This window comes from Melopsittacus undulatus, chromosome 2 (assembly GCF_012275295.1).
Source record: "Melopsittacus undulatus isolate bMelUnd1 chromosome 2, bMelUnd1.mat.Z, whole genome shotgun sequence".
In the NCBI taxonomy this organism is placed as follows: domain Eukaryota; kingdom Metazoa; phylum Chordata; class Aves; order Psittaciformes; family Psittaculidae; genus Melopsittacus; species Melopsittacus undulatus.
The window spans coordinates 24,277,720-24,298,583 of record NC_047528.1 but is presented as its reverse complement, the minus strand read 5'-3'; the positions used below and the strand labels follow the sequence as shown (position 1 = coordinate 24,298,583).

At 37.9% G+C, this 20,864-nt stretch overlaps 1 protein-coding gene across 13 annotated transcripts in view; it reads left to right on the top strand.

Annotated features, from left to right (window-relative positions):
- Positions 1-2,972: 2,972 nt before the first annotated feature.
- The window catches only part of SUPT20H (SPT20 homolog, SAGA complex component), a 33,580-nt gene continuing 15,688 nt past the window's right edge, over positions 2,973-20,864 (top strand). For 7 of the 13 annotated variants that reach the window (XM_031047705.2, XM_031047696.2, XM_031047704.2 and 4 more), the window contains exons 1-15: positions 2,973-3,046; positions 4,484-4,580; positions 5,844-5,879; positions 7,001-7,059; positions 7,176-7,242; positions 11,029-11,158; positions 11,633-11,736; positions 12,265-12,381; positions 12,512-12,565; positions 13,354-13,493; positions 14,713-14,869; positions 14,948-15,004; positions 15,573-15,644; positions 16,549-16,706; positions 20,205-20,237. In XM_031047705.2, the coding sequence (XP_030903565.1) occupies positions 4,578-4,580; positions 5,844-5,879; positions 7,001-7,059; positions 7,176-7,242; positions 11,029-11,158; positions 11,633-11,736; positions 12,265-12,381; positions 12,512-12,565; positions 13,354-13,493; positions 14,713-14,869; positions 14,948-15,004; positions 15,573-15,644; positions 16,549-16,706; positions 20,205-20,237 (1,187 nt within the window). In that variant the 5' untranslated portion in view covers positions 2,973-3,046; positions 4,484-4,577. Of the gene's footprint in view, positions 3,047-4,483; positions 4,581-5,843; positions 5,880-7,000; positions 7,060-7,175; positions 7,243-9,162; positions 9,304-11,028; positions 11,159-11,632; positions 11,737-12,264; positions 12,382-12,511; positions 12,566-13,353; positions 13,494-14,712; positions 14,870-14,947; positions 15,005-15,572; positions 15,645-16,548; positions 16,707-20,204; positions 20,238-20,864 lie in introns of those variants that run through there. The other 6 variants (XM_031047699.2, XM_031047706.2, XM_031047697.2 and 3 more) reach the window with 3 other exon arrangements.

Genomic DNA, 20,864 nt, shown 5'->3' with positions numbered 1-20,864 from the left:
TGCCTCAGTCTTCACTGGCAAAGGCTCTGACCGTACCACCCATGTCTTGGAAGGCAGACGCAGGGACTGTGAGAATGAAGACCTTGGGCCCACTGTCCAAGAGGATCTGGTTTGAGCTGTTCTTAAAAACCTGAACATGCACAAGTCCATGGGACCTGATGAAATCCATCCGCGGGTCCTGAAGGAGCTGGCGAATGAAGTTGCTAAGCCACTGGCCATCGTATTTGAAAAATCATGGCAGTCAGGTGAAGTTCCCGATGACTGGAAAAAGGGAAATATAACCCCCATTTTCAAGAAGGGGAAAATGGATGACCCGGGGAATTACAGACCAGTCAGTCTCACCTCTGTGCCTGGCAAAATCTTGGAGCAGTTTCTCTTGGAAGGCATGCTAAGGAACATGAAAAACAACAAGACGGTTGGTGACAGTCAACATGGCTTCACTAAGGGAAAATCCTAAATGACCAATCTGGTGGCCTTCTATGATGGGGTTACAGAACTGATGGACAGGGGTAGAGCAGTTGATGTCATCTACCTGGACTTGTGCAAAGCTTCGACACTTTCCCATATAACATCCTTGTCTCTGAATTGGGGAGACATCAGCTTGATAGGTGGACCACTCAGTGGATAAAGAACTGGCTGGACGGTCGCACTCAAAGAGCTGTGGTCAACAGTTCAATGTCCGGCTGGAGACCAGTAATGAGTGGTGTCTCTCAGGGACTGGTGTTGGGGACCGGTCTTGTTTAATATCTTTGTCGCTGACATGGACAATGGAATTGAGTGTGCCGTCAGCAAGTTTGCCGATGACACCAAGCTGTGTGGTTCTGTTGATACGCTAGAGGGAAGAAATGCCATCCAGAGGGACCTTAACATGCTTGTGAGGTGGGCTGATGCCAACCTCATGAAGTTTAACCATGACAAGTGCAAGGTCCTACACCTGGATCAGAGCAATCCCAGGCACAGCTACAGGGTGGGCAAAGAAGAAATTCAGAGCAGCCCTGTGGAGAAGGACTTGGGGGTGTTAGTCAATGAGAAAATGAACATGAGCCAGTAGTGCGCACCCACAGCCCAGAAAGCCAGCCATATTTTGGGCTGCATCAAAAGGAGTGTGACCAGCAGGTCAAAGGAGGTGATCCTTCTCCTCTACCCTGCTCTCGTGAGACCTCACCTGGAGTATTGTGTGCAGTTCTGGTGTCCTCAACATAAAAAGGACATGGAACTGTTGGAACAAGTCCAGAGGAGGGCACGAGGATGATGAGAGGACTGGAGCACCTCTCATATGAAGACAGGCTGAGAAAGTTGGGGCTGTTCAGCCTGGAGAAGAGAAGGCCGTGTGGAGACCTCATAGCAGCCTTCCAGTATCTGAAAGGGGCCTACAGGAATGCTGGGGAAGGACTGTAGTAATAGGACAAGGGGTAATGGGTTGCCTAGGGAGATTGTGAATGCTCCACCCCTGGAAGTGTTCAAGGCCAGGTTGGATGAAGCCTTGGGTGACATGGTTTAGTGTGAGGTATCCCTGCCCATGGCAGGGGGGTTGGAACTAGATGATCTTAAGGTGCTTTCCAACCCTAACTATTCTATGATTCTATATCAGAGAGTCAGAGTCAGTCTTTGACTGATCTTATTACAGGCAACTGAGTTCACTGCTCTTTGTAATTTATAGGTTCTGCTTTATAAACCAGAACACCAAGAGGCATAACAGGTTCCCAGTAGCTGCTTTTATGTAAAAACCATTAGCTCATCAGATAATTCAGGACCTGAAGTGTTGAGCTGCCTGCTCACAGCAAGATCAGCTGTGGAAGCAGCCCAGGTTGCTCACGATTTTGTCCAGTCTGGACAACAGGTAGGTCAGAAATGCAATGTAAGAAACTGAGAGAATTTTGATTTTTGTCCCAAGAGGTATCTGAGGTTGCACGCACAGGAAAATGCCTTTCCAAGTGAATGGATTCATTTTCCCTCAAGTCTCAAGGGAAGAGGCATTGCAAAACACTTCTCTTGTAGCTCATCCTCCAAGACAGGGAGATTAGCTATTCACTCTTCCTTCTGTGGGGCTATGAGTGTAAGATCAACTGATTTCAAAGATTAATTCAGTGAAGAAACAATGCTGAATTAATAAGTATTGTTCAGTATTCTTCTGTCAGCATTAAAGAATAAAACCGACTTTGCAGACCCAAGGCAGAAGAGCCACACCCTACTACACCTGAACCGGATGAGGAAGAGACAGACCTTAAGGGAAGCTCTGTCGATACAAAAGCACAAAAGTGATGGGGAGAAATGGCTTTAATTATTCATTGATGGCATTTCCTATTCTGAAGGAGAAAGCATTGTTTGGTAGCAAGCTTTTAGTGAAATTTAGTCAGTAAACTGCCAGATGAGTCATAGTACAATTTATTGGACTGCATCTGCCTTACAATGCTCTGCATGTATAGGAGGAATGGCAATCAAGGAGGTTTAACTGTCAGTTCACAGAAAAAAAAAAGTAACCAAAAATGGCTTTCATAATGACAATTATGGTCTGATTAACTTCCATAGCTAATCACAGCAGATGGCATAGAGCACAGCAGTTGCAAAACTGCAGTACCATGCATCTACCAGGTGCATGGAAGCATCCAGGAAAAACTGATACCTGCTCATAGCCCAGGGTGGGGCCCTGTTCATCTGCGGCGCTCAAGAGCAACTTGGGCTCCTAACAAACCACTGAAATAGCTTTTCACATGCTGAAATGAGGTGCCCAGCTTGATCCATCAGAGATTTTTACTGTACGTACAGAGAACCTCCGAGGGTGCCCAGGCACCCCCGGCCCTGCTCAGCACCCAACGGCTGCCCCAGGCGCTAGTGGGCCTCCTTAAGATCCATCTATACAGCGACTCCGTCAGTCCCTGCCACCCCTCAACCTCCACCACCCCACGGCCATGGCGGCTGCTCCCGCCCCTTCCGGGAGCGAGTCGGAAGCGACGGGGAGGGTGCGGCCTGGAGCGCCGCGGTGGGGCGGATGAGCGGGTGGAGGGGGCTGTTGTGCGGGACACAGGACTCCGTGGGAGACCGGCAGGTAACGGCCTTGGGCATCACGGGTCGGGGATGGGCAGTGGCTGCCTGAGCCCTGGTGGGCTGGGCTGCGCTGGGTTGGGCCTGGCCTGTGCTCTTCGGCCTAACTACAGCGAGGCCTTGCGACACGGGTCGCCGTCTGACGGCTGCGGTCCGTGGCTCCGTCCGGCGGCCCTCCGCCTCGTAGAGGCGGGGCGACCACAGCAGAGCCTGAACAGATCGGTCTGCCCGCCCATCACCTGCATCTCCCCCTCGCCTGTAGCCGTGCTAGGGCCTCTCGGACTCCCGCTCTCAAGACCTGGCTTTAGCCTGGGCCGTGTGGGGAGCGGAGGGGCGTCCCGGGAAGCAGCTGGCCTGGAGGATGGCGGGGATGGACGCCCCCCGGGCCATTGTGTGCAGGCTCCTTTCCCCCGGCACCTCGCTATTTGCTAGGAGCCGGCAGGTTTGAGCCTTGCGGAGAGCTCTGAGTCGCTCCCTGTGGTGTTTTTGTCCTTCACTTTCCCTTTCCTTTTTCTTTTTTTTTTTTTTTTTTCCCAACCTATTGGAATTTGTTCCATGCTGAAGCAGCTGAGTCTCAGGTTGCAGACATGTGTCATCTAAAATCTAGGAAGGTGTTTGCCAAAATCAAGGCTGATGTGGAATGTGGCTGCAAGAGAAATATTTCTACAAATTAAAATTATGTATAGTGGGATTTCTTGAGTGAACAGTTCCAAGTATAGTGGGGCTGTGAAATGTTCAAGTGTGAAAATAAGATTGACTTGAATTTTCATATTTCTTTGTTGGGAATGATGTGAAAAATGGGACTTAATGGTTGGGCTTTGAGCTGTTTTTTTTTTTTTTTTTCATCAGACAACTATCTAACTGAACTTAAAAATGAAATGGCATAGGGACATAATATCTGAGGGCAGGAATGTCTAAATAAGGTGCTAGTGCTGTTCAAATTTTATTCAGCTCATAATTGACAGCTTACTGTGAGTTAATATGAAACTAATATCTCAACATAGTGCTAGAAGGCACCGTTAGTGGAGTTGGTGGTGTCTGGAATAATACCTCTATACAAGCAAAGTAAGAAACCTAATAGAGCATGCTAAATATTGTGGCTGCTTGTTGTTAAATGTTCTGTCATTGTATGCATCTGCGGATGTGATACTTGAGGTGTGTATGTTGACTGCTGCAAAAGGGAAAAGTATTTGGCTATATAATTTCAGGTACATACTTATTTTACTGTTTAATGTAACTAATGTAAAATGATTGTGCAAGGTAGTAGCAGTCATTAGAATAGGAGCCTCTGCACTGAATTTAATTTTATTTCCCCTGTTGGAGGAAAGGATACTATACAAGCGAGATTTAAGTATAATTAACCACTGCAAATGTTGTATTTAAATACAATGCTTATTTAGTTTCTTAGTGATTATCTCCTTGATTTTTACTTTTTTTTCAGTACCCCAAGTGTGACCATAAGATATGATTCTTTGCCTGCTGTACCAAACTTCTTAAGTACGTTTTTGCCATTTGATCACCTGGCTTCAGCTATAATGGTAAGTTGTGATTCAGAAAATGTATTTTCAGATCCAGTCTGCTAGCTGTCTGGCTGATGAGGAGAAAGATGTAAATGTTCAGCATTTTCTAAGAAAAAAAAAGTTTTTGCTTGTCACTTCTGAGTTAGTGGTATATTTTCAGTTAGGACTGATGTTAGACAGTTGAGTATGTATAAATCCTACCTCCACATAGTAATTATTCTATTCACGGGTTATAATATTACCATGCATATTCACCTAATGTCAAGCTTTCAGTGAACTGAATGTCTGAAATCGACTAGACTTACATAGAAAGCATGAGTGTTTGACATTTTCATATATACACCAAGACACTTTGAAGTTTAAATGTCCTGTAATGGGAGGTTCTAATGAGCAACAGTGTGTTGTTAGGTGCTTTAATTATTAATTTTATTTTGTTTTCAAGAATAAGTAAGAAATATTGTGTTGGAGATGCTACAGGGGAATGGCAGAAGGCCTGAGTTTATTTGCTGTGTATTACTTTGTTGTTATTGTAGTAGTTTTCCTCCCTTGAAATCTGTTTTAATGTATAAAGTAACTGCTACTGCCATGTATTGGAGATGGCTCAAATGCCTTATGTTCCTTGAGGTTCAAGTAAAGGTATCTGCTTTCATGAACAACTGATAGGGGTGGGTTAAACTGCTGAAACACAAATATATACATATATATTTATTATTATACATTTATATATGTGTATAATATATATGTGTGTGTATATATATATATTTATGTGTGTGGAAGAGGTACCTATTAGAAACGTTTCTAAGCTTTCTTGAAGAGGGGAGGATTTTCCAAAACACTTCTCTGTTTTTTTTAGTAGTGTAGCTTATTTGAAAGGTTCTGGCTGTGGGGTTTAATGTGTATGTTTTTTCAGTAACAGGGTTTTTTACTATTATTAGCGCTTGTCACAGATACATTCTTAAGGACTTTATCCACCTGCCACTGAAGTGAATGCATTGCTTCTCTTGACTTACCTGGAGTTTAATCAAGCCCTTTCATTGTTGTAAGGCTTCATAATTTTGCCAAAAGCCTACAAATGTCAACAGTTGGTAGGGGGATTAATTACTGTTGATGCAGTTACATGTGGTTTCAGCTGCTAAGTTTAGTATATGCCAAAGAATGATTGATCCCATCTTCTTAATAAATCCATATCAGTAGTAATAGAGGTTTTGTGATGTTTTTTATGTATAAGTATGTTCAAACAGTTCATACAATTTCTAAGAAAACCCTTTGTAATTATTGCAGCAACAAACTATAGAACTGGCTTTGGATCGTGCAGAGGTAAGGAATAGCTCAGTTATTTGTTTGCACATAATATATTAGTCTCACAGTTAAAAATAACTATTGCATTTTTATATTTCTTCTGAAAAGTAGTGGAGGAGCATGTTAAGTAAATATATTGTGTATAAATAATCACCGATACATGTAACGCTGGTTTTGCAAAATTCTCACTAAAGTTGCTATGTCATGTATTTGTTTCTTACCTGTTGTACAGAGTATATCATCTGGTACAATTATGATAGGCTACACAGGACTTCAGTTTTATCCTTTTATACAAGCAAATCTGTGGTCTGTAAAATATGCAGAGCTGTACAGAGACAGCTGGCAGAAGCATATAACAAAATCTTGTTTGTTTAAGTGTAGCCTATTTAGAATAAAGAGGCAAGTGCCTTCACATTCGTGTTCTTTCATGCTGACATCTGATATAAAGTTTATCTTGAATCCTATTGTGGGAAATACATGTTTCTGTGGGACAACCTCTCTTCACTGAGATTCTGAACTATACTTTTAGTCAGAGTATTTCAGACAAATAATAGAGTTTTGGAAAAGCTTTGTTAGAATGTAATCTATGTTTAATGTAGGATATCTGTCTTTTTTTAATTTGAATATTTAATGTACATGGGCTGTATTTGTGATACATGACTCTGTAGAGAAAACTAGCATAAGTGCAAGAGAGAAGGGGAAAATTAAACTTCCCAAAGTTGGTTTTGTTGAGATGTACTTCATTTGGAAATGTTGTTGAGCTAGTACGCATAAATTTGATTGTATCTTAGCATGTTAACTTAAGTATGCTACCACGTTAACTAAAGTAGTGTTGTTTACAATTGTAATTACAAACCATGAATGCAGAATGAAAACTTTTTGTGCAACTCATGCTGTAGCCATGAACTATTGTGTTTCACAGCTAAACTGAGCTGTGTCCTTTTTGATGACTATAACATACATCAGATCATGTTTAGTACTCATTTGAAACAGTCGTGTACCATATCAGGTCATTACCTTCTGTATACATAGAATGCTGTCTGATATAAATTTGTAATTTTTATTTGTAATTAATTATTTATAATAATTTCTTTATAATATGTGGTTTGGGTTTTTTATTTTTTTATTTTTTCTTCTAGTATATCATTGAAAGTGCCCGTCAGAGACCTCCCAAGAGAAAATATTTATCTAGTGGAAGGTAGTAAGAGTTTCACTATTTAGTTTTTAAATAGTGTTTCTTTGGCTTAATTTTGGTTACATTTTAAGTTTGTTTTTTATTTCAGAATTTATTTATTTACTGTTTATTTATTTCAGAAAATCTGTATTTCAAAAACTCTATGATTTATATATAGAAGAATGTGAAAAAGAGCCTGAGATAAAGGTAAGTGGAAATTGCCAAGCAGTTTTTTATTGCAGTCTGAACAGAAAAGTTTAGAAAATACTTTATTTCCCTTAATTCGTTTGTTAAAGAAAGAATAAACTCTGGTTACTGTAGTAGTTACCTAAAGCTAAGACTACAAGAGGAACAATTATTATGACTTTTATGGACTAAACTGTGTAATTTAATATGATCTTTGTTAAGTTTTAAATTAAAGCAAGGTAGTAGATGGCTGATGACTACCTGATAACCATAAATCTGCTTTTAAAAGTGATAAAGGTAAATGCTGGCAGAGGATTGTGGAAATTATGCTCTTGAAATGCTTATCTGTATATGAAAAGAGAGAATTTCAAAAGAATGGTCTAGAATGGAGGGAGATCCAGTCCAAAATGGGTGATATAATATTAATAGTAAGGCCTGCACTAGCTTGAGTGACCTGTTTGTTCTGGTTTAATCCTGTGCCACTAAAGTCAGTTGCAGTCAAGTTCAGGGCCAGAGTCAATGTCTTGTGTTGTGTTGTCAGTATCAGTGTTTCAGAATCAATGCTTAACATGACTATTCTTGGTGTTCATAGGGAAAATCAGATTTTCCACAGTAACTCATGAAGTACTAATTAATTATTCAATGTCTATTAGTCCAGTCTGCCCAGCTTCATTACTTCCAAGTGTCTCTTCTGCTTGTGCACATGCACACTACAAGAGAGGGGCTGATTATCTACAATAATTTGTTTCATTTGGACTCTAGTGTGCAACATTCCTGTACCTAAAAGTTGGAAGACACAAAAATCAAACCAGTGATTTTGGAAGCAGTGTTAAACATGAATGTGGAAATGAGTTGGTCTTTGGGCTGGAAGTATATATGTCAGGAAGGTAAATCTGAAGAGCTCAGCTACAAAAAAACCCAAAAAAAAACCCTAACACCCCCCCCCCCAAAAAAAAAAACCAAACAAACAAAAAAACCCCAAACCACACAAAAAAAAAAAAAGGAAATCACTGCTGAGTCACCTGTTCTGAGTTGAAATACAGACCGAATTAAAAAACATCTGAGTAATGAAAGTTTCAGAATGCTGAGTTCCATGTCAGATAGGTAGCTGAGCCAGATAACACTGGGGATTTCTTGTTAGTTTGGTAGTTCTTGCTTTTGTCCTTGATTAATCTATAATGGTTATGAATGACAGCAGAGTTGGATGTATTTGGGATATTGTATAAAGCATCATATTGCATGCACCTTTCTGTTGTTGAAGAAAATATGCAAATTTGCATGTGTAAGGTGAGGAAACAGTTGACTCCAAGAATGCACTTTAAAGCAAAGCTAACCTCATCAGGGTGAAAAAAGTTGACTTTGTTCAGATCACAGTATTCCCAAAGCTTGATCTGCAAAAACTTAGGTGTTACTTGTGAAACTGAAGTTTTCTTGCCTTCACTACAGAGACTTTGTGGCCCCTTTGAGCTGCATTAATTCTAGCCTCTATTGGCATGGCAGCTAATAGTGTAGTATACTTAGTTATGAGTTTCAGTCCTCTCTCAGGATCCAGTTTTAGTCCAACTAGATCACAAACATCTTTAGCCTTCAGGTTATTCCTTGTATTTTGCAACCAAAAAATTATGCTTTAATTTGGGTTTTATTTTTCAGTCAGTATATGCAAAACTCTGCTTTGCTTTTTCTGCTTCCTAAAAGAACAGTGCTTTGTTCTTGCAACATTTTGCATTGTTCATTAATTTAATTTTCAAATAGTTCTGTTGAAGCTGTGACAAAATTGTACCTTCCAAGGTGCATCTTCTGTGCATTCATAAAATGGTGCTGGGGTTAATGAGAAGTGCCCAGAGTCAAGGGTACTCAGGGTACTTGTTTTAGATTTCTACTCCACAGAGATACAGTAAATAGCTACAAGAGATATTTTTTTTATTGTTATTTTTTATGAAGGTGATCTGTTTATTTAGAGGTTTTTGACCAACTCTTCAGTCATAAAGTGAAGAAATCAATTGAAGGTGCTACAGTGAGGGACAGCAAAAACAGTCATGATAAAATCGTAATTTTAACACCAGTGTGTCATTGGAGGAGTAGGTAAGGTTATCATTTTGCTCATAGCCAAGGATGGAGGAGTAACAGATACCTTGCCTTTTTTATTTTTAAGTCCAACTTTACTATAAATAATTAGTTTGTTCGTAACTTTTCCTGTGTAACCTGATGATCCCTTTTTAAATCAACTCAGAATTCTCATATTCTTTTCTTCCTAATGCCATTGCATAAATAAATATGAAAGTATTAATCTGTCCAACACTGGGGAAAAAATACAAAAACTTTTCATCATTAAAAGATGACAGTATGTAAAATATTAAGGGAAAAGATGTCAGAGTAGTTGAGTATTGCCTTTGTTCTCAGATGGCTTTTACTGTACCTCGGGCTGCTTCCTACTGTGTCTCAATAAAAGCCCAATAGTTACTTTACCTACTTATTGGTGTGTCTGAAAATTGAAGCAGGGCATGTGCAGTCTTCTGGTTTGGGGTAGACTGGGGGGTAGTTAATAAGAATTTTAAGTGAAGAAGATGTTGCATAACAGGCTGCATCTGCAGAGTCCTATCTGAAGAATTTGCTTTCCTGAGCAGTCTCGGTTGTTGCCATGATGTGTTTTCCCCCATCATGCCTCCTCCTCCAGTTCTTTCCCCATTAGTTCTTCAGGATTTACGTGCTACTTCATCCTTTTCTTTGTGTTAGTGTCTGTCATTTCTAAACTGTAAAAGTCAGTAAGATGTAGTCACCGCCATTTATGGTGTATGGGGAAGAGTTAACTTGGGGACGTGGTTCTAAAACTGCATAGGAGGGGGTGGAAAAGATTTTCTTCCTTTTTTTCCTCTGCATATCTGTTAACATGATGCGTTGGTTTATATTGCTGTGGGATTTGGGGGTTTTGTTTTCAGTATGTTTTTCTTAGTTTGTTCCCTTATAAGTAATGATTCTGCATGCTATCTTCTCGATATCTCTGGAAAGATAAATCTGATCAAAAAAGAACAGCCCAGTTCTACTTGGTTGAGTGTATGTGAAGTGAGTAGTTAAGCAGTCTTAGTAGAACACTAGGGTTAACTTGCAGTGAATGGCTCCACCCAGATGTTGTATTCAGCTATGAAATCTAGCCTCCAACCAGAAAGTGTAAAACTCCAAGGTTTATTATTCATTGGTTTAAATTTTAAATGTTTAAATTAGTAGGATGTATATGGGGTCTTTGAAACATAATAATTGATTAAGAAAAACCTCTGTTTGCCTGGAAAAGATGGTTCATACAGTTAAATAAAGAAATAGTCTGCAGATGCTGAGTCAGATTTCAGTGAATACAGACAAGGCAAGAAAACTAAGAAAGCTCCCAAATGCTGTAACTCAATATTTTAATGCTAGAAAGAAATATCTCCTTCTGTTAGGAGTATTTGAAAGTACTAAATACTTTGTTGCTATTATAAAACAGTTTGTAAATGTATAAATGATGCTCATAGAAATTATAGTGCACTGTAGATTGACAACATTTTAACATAGGGCTACTTTTGTTAACTGTATCTCTGGACTTACAATTCAAGGGGGTTAATTTAACTGAATAAGTTTTTTTTAAAAAGCCTGTGTAGAAGTATGTATAATAACACACAATGTATATACTCTGCTGAATACAGCCCAATTAAATTTAACTGGAGTTGTTTAGATATACTTCATCATTCATCAAAATAATACTCATTCTAGCAATTGTTTTCATTCCTACTGATTACTTGATAGTATTATGTTCATGAGCACTGTTTACTTCTAAAGCAGAAGCTGAGGCGAAATGTGAATTTACTGGAGAAGCTGGTTATGCAGGAGACGTTGTCATGCCTGGTAGTGAACCTCTATCCGGGAAATGAGGGTTATTCACTTATGCTCAGGGGAAAAAATGGTTCAGGTAATATTTTTGCTCTTCAGTTTTTAAAAATACTCAGTATGCTCTATAAATACTTAGAATGTGTTATTGCTTACATGTAACTGTTTTACATGTAGTGTAATCCCCAAAACAACATAACCAAAAAACAGCAGTAGTTGAACTAAAAATTTACATAAAGCTGTTGGGTGCTCGGAAACAGCCTCTGATGATGCAACTTAAATCAATACATATGGGTCATTTTGGTAGCCTTCCATTCTCTTGTTTCCTTTTAGCGTCTGAGTTGCTTATCCAAGCTACTCTTGCTTCATGTTCCTTCTGTCAAATTATTTATTCCAGAAATAGATGTAAAAATTAATATTCTACAAAAAATTTGCCTGTTTCAATAGGCTTCCACTGGCCCTGCTTTTTCCTGTGGCAGGCTTGTTTTATATTTCACATTGTTAATGTCTGAACTTGAAAGGCAAAAGAAAAGCAATATGTTTTGTTTCAATTCAGATTCTGAGACCATTCGGCTGCCTTATGAGGAAGGAGAGCTGCTTGAATATTTGGATGCAGAGGAACTGCCACCTATTTTGGTTGATCTTTTAGAAAAATCTCAGGTTTGAAAGTTTTGCTTTCAAAAACAAAATTTATTTTTAGATAGACCTTGACTTTTTTCTTCCTTTTTTTTTTTTTTTTGGTTTTCAGTGCTTCGCATATGTGATTCCAACCAGACGTAAACCAATTGTGCATTTGGAACTGTAATATTTAATGCCCAAATAAATATTTTATTGATATATAGCAAAAAAAGAAAAAGATACTGGGGAGAAAGGGATATAAGAGAGATTGCTTTGGTTAGGGCTGCCAAGCAACTTCAACTCTATACTCTAGCAAAACATCTTTGGTTCTTTGTCATTATGATATATTTGGCATGGGCATGTCTTAAAACTACATTGCTGGTGTATGAAAAAACTACATTTGAAGTTTGTATTTTGGGTATGTCAAGGTATGTAAAGACCACTGGTCTGACAAGATGAGTCATTAGTATTACTGGATTTTATATGAGACAATCAAACTTCTTTTTTTGGAGGCAGGGGCTGAGAAAGATTGATAAATATTTTTGTTTACAAGTTTTTTGTTTCAACTAGGTTAATATTTTTCACTGTGGATGTGTCATAGCAGAAATACGTGACTATAGGCAGTCTGGTAACATGAAATCTCCAACATACCAAAGCAAGCACATTCTTTTGCGTCCTACAATGCAGGTAAGAAAAGTTTTAAGTCGTTCCTCAGTGTTACAGTAGTTCCTAGACTGGGTATGAACTGCTATTGAGCATATGTTAGGAAATTTATTATTTAATTGAAAGCTAATTACCATTATGTCTTCTTCCTCAGACTTTAATTTGTGATGTGCATTCTATAACAAGTGACAACCACAAATGGACACAGGTGGGTTAGCAGTTATTGCAGAACTGGTTGTATATATTTTTTTAAATAATTCAGACTGTCAGTGATGTGCATAATGGTGCGTGGTATGTGTTCCAGAGACCTGCCAAATTAACTTGTTAATAGCATCTTCCCAGAAGATGCCATAGAAAATGAAAGGATTTGCTGAAAGTTCTGTAGAATCAGAGCTTACCGTCATTCTTCATTACCAAATAATTATTGGAGTTACTCTAACAAGTTTGCCTTACTTAGTCATCTTCAGCAATCAGCCCCAGAAGAACAGTTGGAGTCTAATGACACAGTTGCTCCTTTAGTATCATTTTCCTATTGATACTGTTACAATAAAGAGAATTCTAACTACAGTTGTACAGTTCTAGTTAGTTAAATGCTGGATAGCATGGTGTACTCAATGTGCTCATTTGTATTTCAGAACCACAACTATGCTCAATTTCAAATTGTAATCTAAAGTCCCAGGTAGATCCTCTTTATGACTGATTGTCAGTCCATCAGTATAAATCACTGACAGATAATGGATTTCATTGCCACTAGTGCTGTGTTGAAAACAGAGAATGCCCCCTACTTTTGAAAAGGATTGGAAACCTCACCCAAAGCTCTGTAACTCCTAAAAGTGGTTAGTGATTCTTAACTGTTGACCGTTTGTTTCTGTTGAATATCAACCCATAATTTTGCTAACTTATCTCTAAAATAATGTGCACATAGGTAGATATCATCTTAATTAGTGTAAAAGTCTTCGTATTTTTTACATTTATTAATAGCTATATATATTACAGGAGGACAAACTCCTACTTGAAAGCCAGCTTATTTTGGCTACGGCAGAGCCTTTGTGTCTTGATCCTTCAATAGCAGTGACCTGTACTACAAACAGACTTCTGTACAACAAGCAGAAGATGAATACTCGCCCCATGAAACGGTAGTTTTCAGTGCAAAGAGTGTTGAGACTTTCTTTGCGCTTTTACGGAGTCTTTCAAAGAAAAATAGGAGTAATGTTTTATGTGAAGAGTTTGCTGCTCATGTGCAATATCTACTTAAATGTTAGGAATATGAGAAACAGTCAAGAAATTATGTCGTTTTTAAGTGCTCTGCACTGTACTATTTCAGTTAGTAGTAGATAGTGTAATATGCTTATTTTTATATATCAAAAGAATGTGTATATATTTTTCATAACATAATACCTTATATTGTAGTTTTGATTTTGTCGTTTTTAAGTAATTCAGATGTAAACTGAGTCAGATGGCAGCTCAGTAACCTAAAATATATAAATTAATATATTGTATATCAGGGTCTGATCTGTTAAAAGCTACGTGCAGGTTTAACCCTAACGGAGGAAATCAAGAGAATTATTTATATGCTTGACATTCAGGCTAAACAGAAGTGTAGGCATATGAGAATCTTGGAAAATTAAATGTAATATAGAATTTCCTGTATGTAAAACACTGACATTTTCTCACGTTTGTGCATGGTTGGTCACTTTTTTCCACAAAAGCTTGAGATGGTTCACATTTGTTCTGTCAAGAGTTGCTCTCAGTCTCTAGAATTAAAATGTTTTGTCAGAATTACTGAAATAATTAAAATTAGATTTGGGTTAAATTGCTGTGTTAACATGCAACCAACCAATGGTAATGCCTAAAAAAGTTAAACAGTTACATTGATAAAGCTGTCTTTAAAATTAGAGCTTGGTGATCAACAAACATTCCACTAGAATAAAAGCCAAAGGTGTTAAATGAACGTCCAGAACATAATTAATGTATCAGTGGGTTTGGCATGAGACAAAAAATGGAGGGTAGTTACTGTGTTTATAACTTTACAGTTATATAAGTAGAAACCTGTAAAAATGTACAAATATTTTAAGCTTGACAGCTTCAGTGAGTTACTCATTTTGACAATGTATTTCAATTGTGCATTTCAAAAATAACCTTATTCTTAGTGCTCAAACATATGAACAGTATGCTAGTGTTCTTAAAAAATTTAAAATCAAGAGTTTGAGTCATACAGTGTAATCCAGAATAACATTTTAAAATTATTATTTCAAACAGTGTAAGTACCATTTCCCTGTATATTTTCGTTTGTACATATGCTGTGAGGAATTGAATTTTGATGGTTTTACAAGCTTATCTGTCATTTTACCATAGGTGCTTCAAGAGGTACTCAAGGTCATCTCTGAACAGGCAGCAGGAAGTAACTCACTATTCAACTCCACCTCAGCTCCGGTTACTTGACTACTTGCAGAAGAGAAAGGAGAGGAAAGGAGCCCAGCAGTATGACCTCAAAATTTCTAAAGCTGGAAATGTTAGTGTTCTGAGACATTGGTGGGAGTACTTCTAGCTATTTATTTAAAACACTTAATACCGCTTTTTCATCTTCCAGTGTGTAGATATGTGGAAACAGAACCCTTGTTACTTGACTGCGCCTTCTGAAGTGGATGTAAGTCCAGTTGTTACCATTAGCAGTTAATAGCAATTGTATTGAATATTGTATTATGTGAGGAAGTGACTAAAGAGTATCCAATGTCAAATAATGACCTTTAAAAAAATAGGAATGACTTTAAGATTTTAAATTCTTTTTCTGTATTGTGAGGTTTAAGCACAAGCTAAACCACATCGGAATACATTTAAATTGTAATGTGATAGTTTGGGTGGGATAAACAGTGTGAACAAACCATGCAAAACAAATACACCATTACACATTGCAGGCATTGATTTAAATCTGTAGTTTTAAGCCATATTTCACACTTTCATTAAGTTTAACATAGCAAATATGGTATAACAAGATAAATGTAAAGTCCTGAATGTTCTCCAGTTTACTTTTTTCTGAATGCACAACACAAAGAGGGCATGCTGTACAAAGAATCAAGCTCTCATAGCCTGTTTCTTGCACTCACTTTTTAAGAATATTAAGTAAGCCACTGTTAAAAACAAAAAGCTGTGCTAGTTTGACTCTGGCCCTATAAAACTATTGTTCTTTCTTTTCTGATATCTTGATTTTCTTTAAGGTGGAGAAGTATGCTAAAGTGGAAAAGTCGATCAAGCCCGATGACTCGCAACCAACTGTCTGGCCAGCACATGTGAGTAGTTCAGACCCTTGGCCAAATTTCTCTGTCTCTAGTTAAAATGCCTCCTATTTCAGCAAAATCAATGTAATGACGAAATAATCTTCCCTCCCCAAATTTAATCATCTAGGAGTTATATAGACATACAAGTAACTGTAATAATCTAATTTTGTACAGCGCAATATGCATGTGATTGGTCTTTTAATTTCCTCAGGTTTTCCAGAAATACAAGGAAAAGCAACTTTAATCTTTCAAGTAACATGTGCTGTTGCTGCATAGTAAAGAAAGCATAATAATTTACAGAAAACAGAACTCTGATCCACAAATTACTCAGATACTCAAAGACTGATGGAAAAGAGCTTCAGTTAAAATAAAAATGTTACATTTCTAAAGATTAAGTAATATTAAATATCTCTTAAAAAATTTTCTGCAATGTTTAAGGTTGAACCTGAAGATTTTTGGCATAAAATATGTGATTTGGTAAGAAGTAGACATTTAATATCGTTAGTCATAAATTAATTAATTCTTTGCAGTTTCAGAAGCAAGATACTATCTTTATTAACATCATGATGCCTTTGTAGATTCATATTGGCAAAAAGTAGTATGTTCCCATGGACCTTATTATTCAACATTTTACTTGGAAAATTTTTTTGCATCATCATAATTTATATAAAATGACTGTTTCTGTATATGTTTCCTCAGTCTGCCTTGTTTTTGCAATAGTTTGGTATTTGTAAGAGAAGATAAACTCATCCCTTCAGATTTTTTCTGAAATCACATTTTGTATAATGCACCCTTTCTTACGAAGTGTTACTTTCCTACACAGTGTTTCATACTGTATTGTATAGAACTATCATATTTAACTGTCTTTTTCTGTTATTACTTGCGTAAGTCTTACCTGGTTATTCTGTCTTTTTAGGAAATAAAAGATGATTATGTGTTTGAATGTGAAGTTGGTAATCAGCTTCAAAAAACAAAACTGACCATTTTTCAGTCTCTTGGCAATCCTTTGTACTATGGTAAAATTCAGACACTCAAAGGTGATGAGGAAAATGACAACCTCTTAACTCCATCACAGTAAGTTACATGTTCTCTTAAACTGTGCTGTGATCTGGTAGATCAAGGAAGACAGACATTATTTGTCATTTTCAGTCATAAAAATACTCCAGAGCTAGAAATCAAAGAGTTTTGTTTGAAAAATTCAGCTAATGAACAAAACCGAACTGAAACAAAAACTATATTCAAGCAACCATCATGTCTTAAATTTACTTTTATGTTAAATCTGCATATGCTTTTACATTAACAATATATTGTAAAAACTAAAACCAAATAAAAAAAACCAACATCATCAGCAAAAAAACAACTCACTCAAATTGTGGAGACACTGTGAGATGTTGTTAGCACTCTTTTTCAGTGTTACTCATAAATTTGATTGTTGTCAAAATTAGCCTGATGCTGCGAAAACATAAGACTTGATTATGTTTACCCTTATGCAGAGAAATGTAGGCTAAATAAAGGATGAAGGAAAACATGAGCTCCTAATAAGCTTCATCATTTTGATTTTTTTTGAGTCTGCTATTGTTGCCTGTGGTTGTACAAAAATTCTCTCTTCTTGGCTCTTTTTGTTGTGTGTACCAGATTCTTCGTGTGGAGGAATCTGCAGTAGAATAGGCCCTGTTAATTCCAGTAAGACAAAGATCAGTAAGCCTGAGCACTTTTTAGTTAATAAAAGTTGTTTTGATTTTCACAATCATAGAATGGTTCTTAAAGCTTACCTAGCTCCAACCCCTCTGCCATGGGCCAGGGACACCTTCCACTAGACCAGGTTGCTCAAAGCCCCGTCTAAGCTGGCCTTGGGCATTGCCATGGATAGGGCAGCCACAGCTTCTGTGGGCGATCTGTGCCTCACCATCCTCAGAGGAAATAACTTCTTCCTAATGTCTAATCTAAATCTGTCTCCTTCAGTTTAAAGTCGTTCCTCCTTCTCCTATCACTCCAGGCTCTTGTAAAAAGTTCCTCTCCAGCTTTATTGTAGGCCCCTTTTAGGGTACTGGAAGGCTGCTATAAGGTATCCCTCGAGCCTTCTCATCTCCTATCTTACTTATTAAAATCTTAAAGTCTTCTTAATACTCAGGACGTTTTAGCACCACACATCTGCTTGATCACTCCACCACCATCTGTCTCCCCAGCCTCGTAATCCCCCCAAACCTGGCAGGAGAGAGAGAATTGGAAAGGTAAAAGTGAGAAAACCCATGGTTTGAGATAGGCAGTTTCATAGGTAAAGCAAACGCTCTATACACAAGCAAAGCAAGGAATGGTTTCATGACTTCCTACCTGCAGGCAGGTGTTTGGTTGTAGTGGTTTAACCCCAGCTGGCACCTGAGTACCATGCAGCCATGTGTTCACTCCCCATCCTCAGTGAGATGGGGAGGAGAGCTGGGGGGATGTAAAACCTGTAGGTTGAGATAAGAACAGTTTAATAATTAAAATAAATTATAATAAGGCTGATAATAATAAGGCTAATAATAATAATAAAAAAGGAAATAATGAAAGGAGTGAGAGAGAAAACAACAAATGCAAAACCAAACAGCAGTGATGCATAATAAAACTGCTCACCACATGCCAACTGATACCTAGTCTGACCTGAGCAGCAATCAATTCCTTCCGGGTGACTCCCCCAGTTTATGTACTGTGCAGGACGTGCTGTGATGTGTAACATCTCTTTGGCTAGTTTGGGTCAGATGTCCTGGCTCTGCTTCTTCCTGGCTTCTTGTGCTCCTCCTCACTGTTATGAGAGACTGAAATGTCCTTGATCAGAGTAAGCGCTACTTAGCAACAACTAAAACATCAGTGTGTTATCAGCATTGTTCTCAGACTGAAGCCAAAACACAGCACTGTGCCAGCTACTAGGAAGAAAATTAACTCTACCCCAGCTGAAACCAGGACATTGGCTATCTCCAGGAAAGCTGGGTTCCGTCATGTCTAGCAGTTACTTGAGAAAACAAAATGCTGTAACTCCAAAGGTCCCCCAGTTTCTTCTTTCCCCAGTTTTATATGCTGAGAATGATGCCTTACAGTATGCAATATCCCTTTTGTCAGTTGGGGTCAGCTGCCCTGGCTGTGTCCCGTCCCAGCCTTCCAGTGTCTGAAGGGGGCCTACAGAGATGCTGGTGAGGGGCTATTCATTAGGAACTGTAGTGATAGGACAAGGACAAGGGGTAACAGGTTGAAACTTAAACAGCGGAGGTTTAGATTGGATATAAGGAAGAAATACTTTACTGTTAGGGTGGTGAGGTACTGGAATGGGTTGCCCAGGGAGGTGGTGAATGCTCCATCCCTGGCAGTGTTCAAGGCCAGGTTGGATGAAGCCTTGGGTGACATGGTTTAGTGTGAGGTGTCCCTGCCCATGGCAGGGGGGTTGGAACTAGATAATCTGAAGGTCCTTTCCAACCCAAACTATTCTCTGGTTCTGTGTGTACCCCCAGGCTACTCACTGATGGGGTGAGGTGCAGAAAAGGCATTGACTCTGTATAAACCCTGCTCAGCAGTAACTGAAATATCCTTGAATTAGCAGCACTTTTCTGCACAAATTGGTAACCTTACCCTATACCAGCTAGTGTGGGGAAAATTCTCTCCCAGCCAAAACCAGCACACATACTTAGTATTGATGTATTGATGTTCCTAGAACAGCAGTGCTAGCTTATAATTGTGTGATAAGGTTGGGAATTAAAAGGATTTGTAGATGTTAAATGCTTCGGGTTTTTTTTTTGTTTTTTTTTTTTTTTTGGAAATCACTGCTCTAGTCCATTATTTTTAAGATATTCGGTGTTTGGACTAGGTGATCTCCAGGAGGTCCCTTCCAACCCTAACAATTCTGTGATTGCCAGCTGAAGTTCATTAAAATTTGGGTATTTCTTCAGTAGCGAGCTGTGTCATGTAAAATGGAAGGTTCAGAATATGCTTTTGTTGTTCTACTATAAAATAAAGTGATATTTTTTTTTAAATAGAAGGTCTGTGTTTAGAAAAAAAAATCACTAAAGTAGTAAGTTTGCAAGCCATAAGTGTTATACAAAAGGGAAAAGCTTATTTAGGAGTTCTGGAAAATCATGAGGAATCAAACTTGGATTAAGTAAAGTTAAGCAATGGAAATGAAATGTTCATTAGAATGTTACAAGTGGGGCTGGTTTTGACATGCAGGACGCTTAAGTTTATGTTTGAACGTGAACATGTTGGTATGTTTATTTATACATAACTTTTCCCTTGTACTTTTTACAGTAGCAATTGTGTAGCAGTTACTTCCTTTAAGTATAAAATGCAAAACTTCTGTTTTCTAACTTTTACAAATAATTTACTCTTAGAGAAGAGTTTGTATGCTGTATATGTAACTATGAAGCCGCATTTGTAATTCAAGTACTAAATAATAACCTAGTCCATTAAATGCGTATAGTATCTCCTGTTTTTAGCTGATCTGAAAGAAGAGCAGCACTGACATTTGTTTGAAGTTTTGTGGTTATAAAAACATATTATTTTAATCCAATTCATGACTGAAAATGTATTTTATATTTTACATTTCAGGTTCCTTATTGGTTCCAAGACTGATGCTGAAAGGTTAGTCAATATAGTATGTATAACAGTATGGCTTGATGCCAAATAATTGATTTTATTCTTTCTAGCCGTTATGACTGGTAATATTATGGTTATGGGAACAGATGCAGAGCAGATGAAAGAAATAAGAGGAGTTAATCATCATAAAAAGCAGAATATAGTGTGCAGTTTCTGTATTTAGTAAGCAAGGAAAAACAGAGAAAAAGCGAATATGTGAATACGGCTTACACCTAAATTTCAAGCATGTTGTTAGCAATTTGCACAATTATTCCTGATTACACAGGTAATAATAAAATTCTAAGAGTACTTAGCAGGAATTTCATCTTGACATTTTTTATGGTAAATTAGCATTCATGGAAGTAGTTAATTTGAACTTTTAAGTGTAATCTATGACTTAAGATGCATACAACTTATTTTTGTGTGTTGTGCATGCCTTGATTCACCTTTCTTAGAGAAGCAAGTAACAAAACAGTTTTCCAGTATATATTAGTTGTAGAAAGATTAGGAGTAGCAACTGCCAGATAACAAGCAGCAAGGTAAGTAGTTCCTCGGATATTCATGCATCACATAGATACCTGCATTTGTGCATATGAGCACAGAACCTTTAGAAAGCAATCTCTGTTCCACACC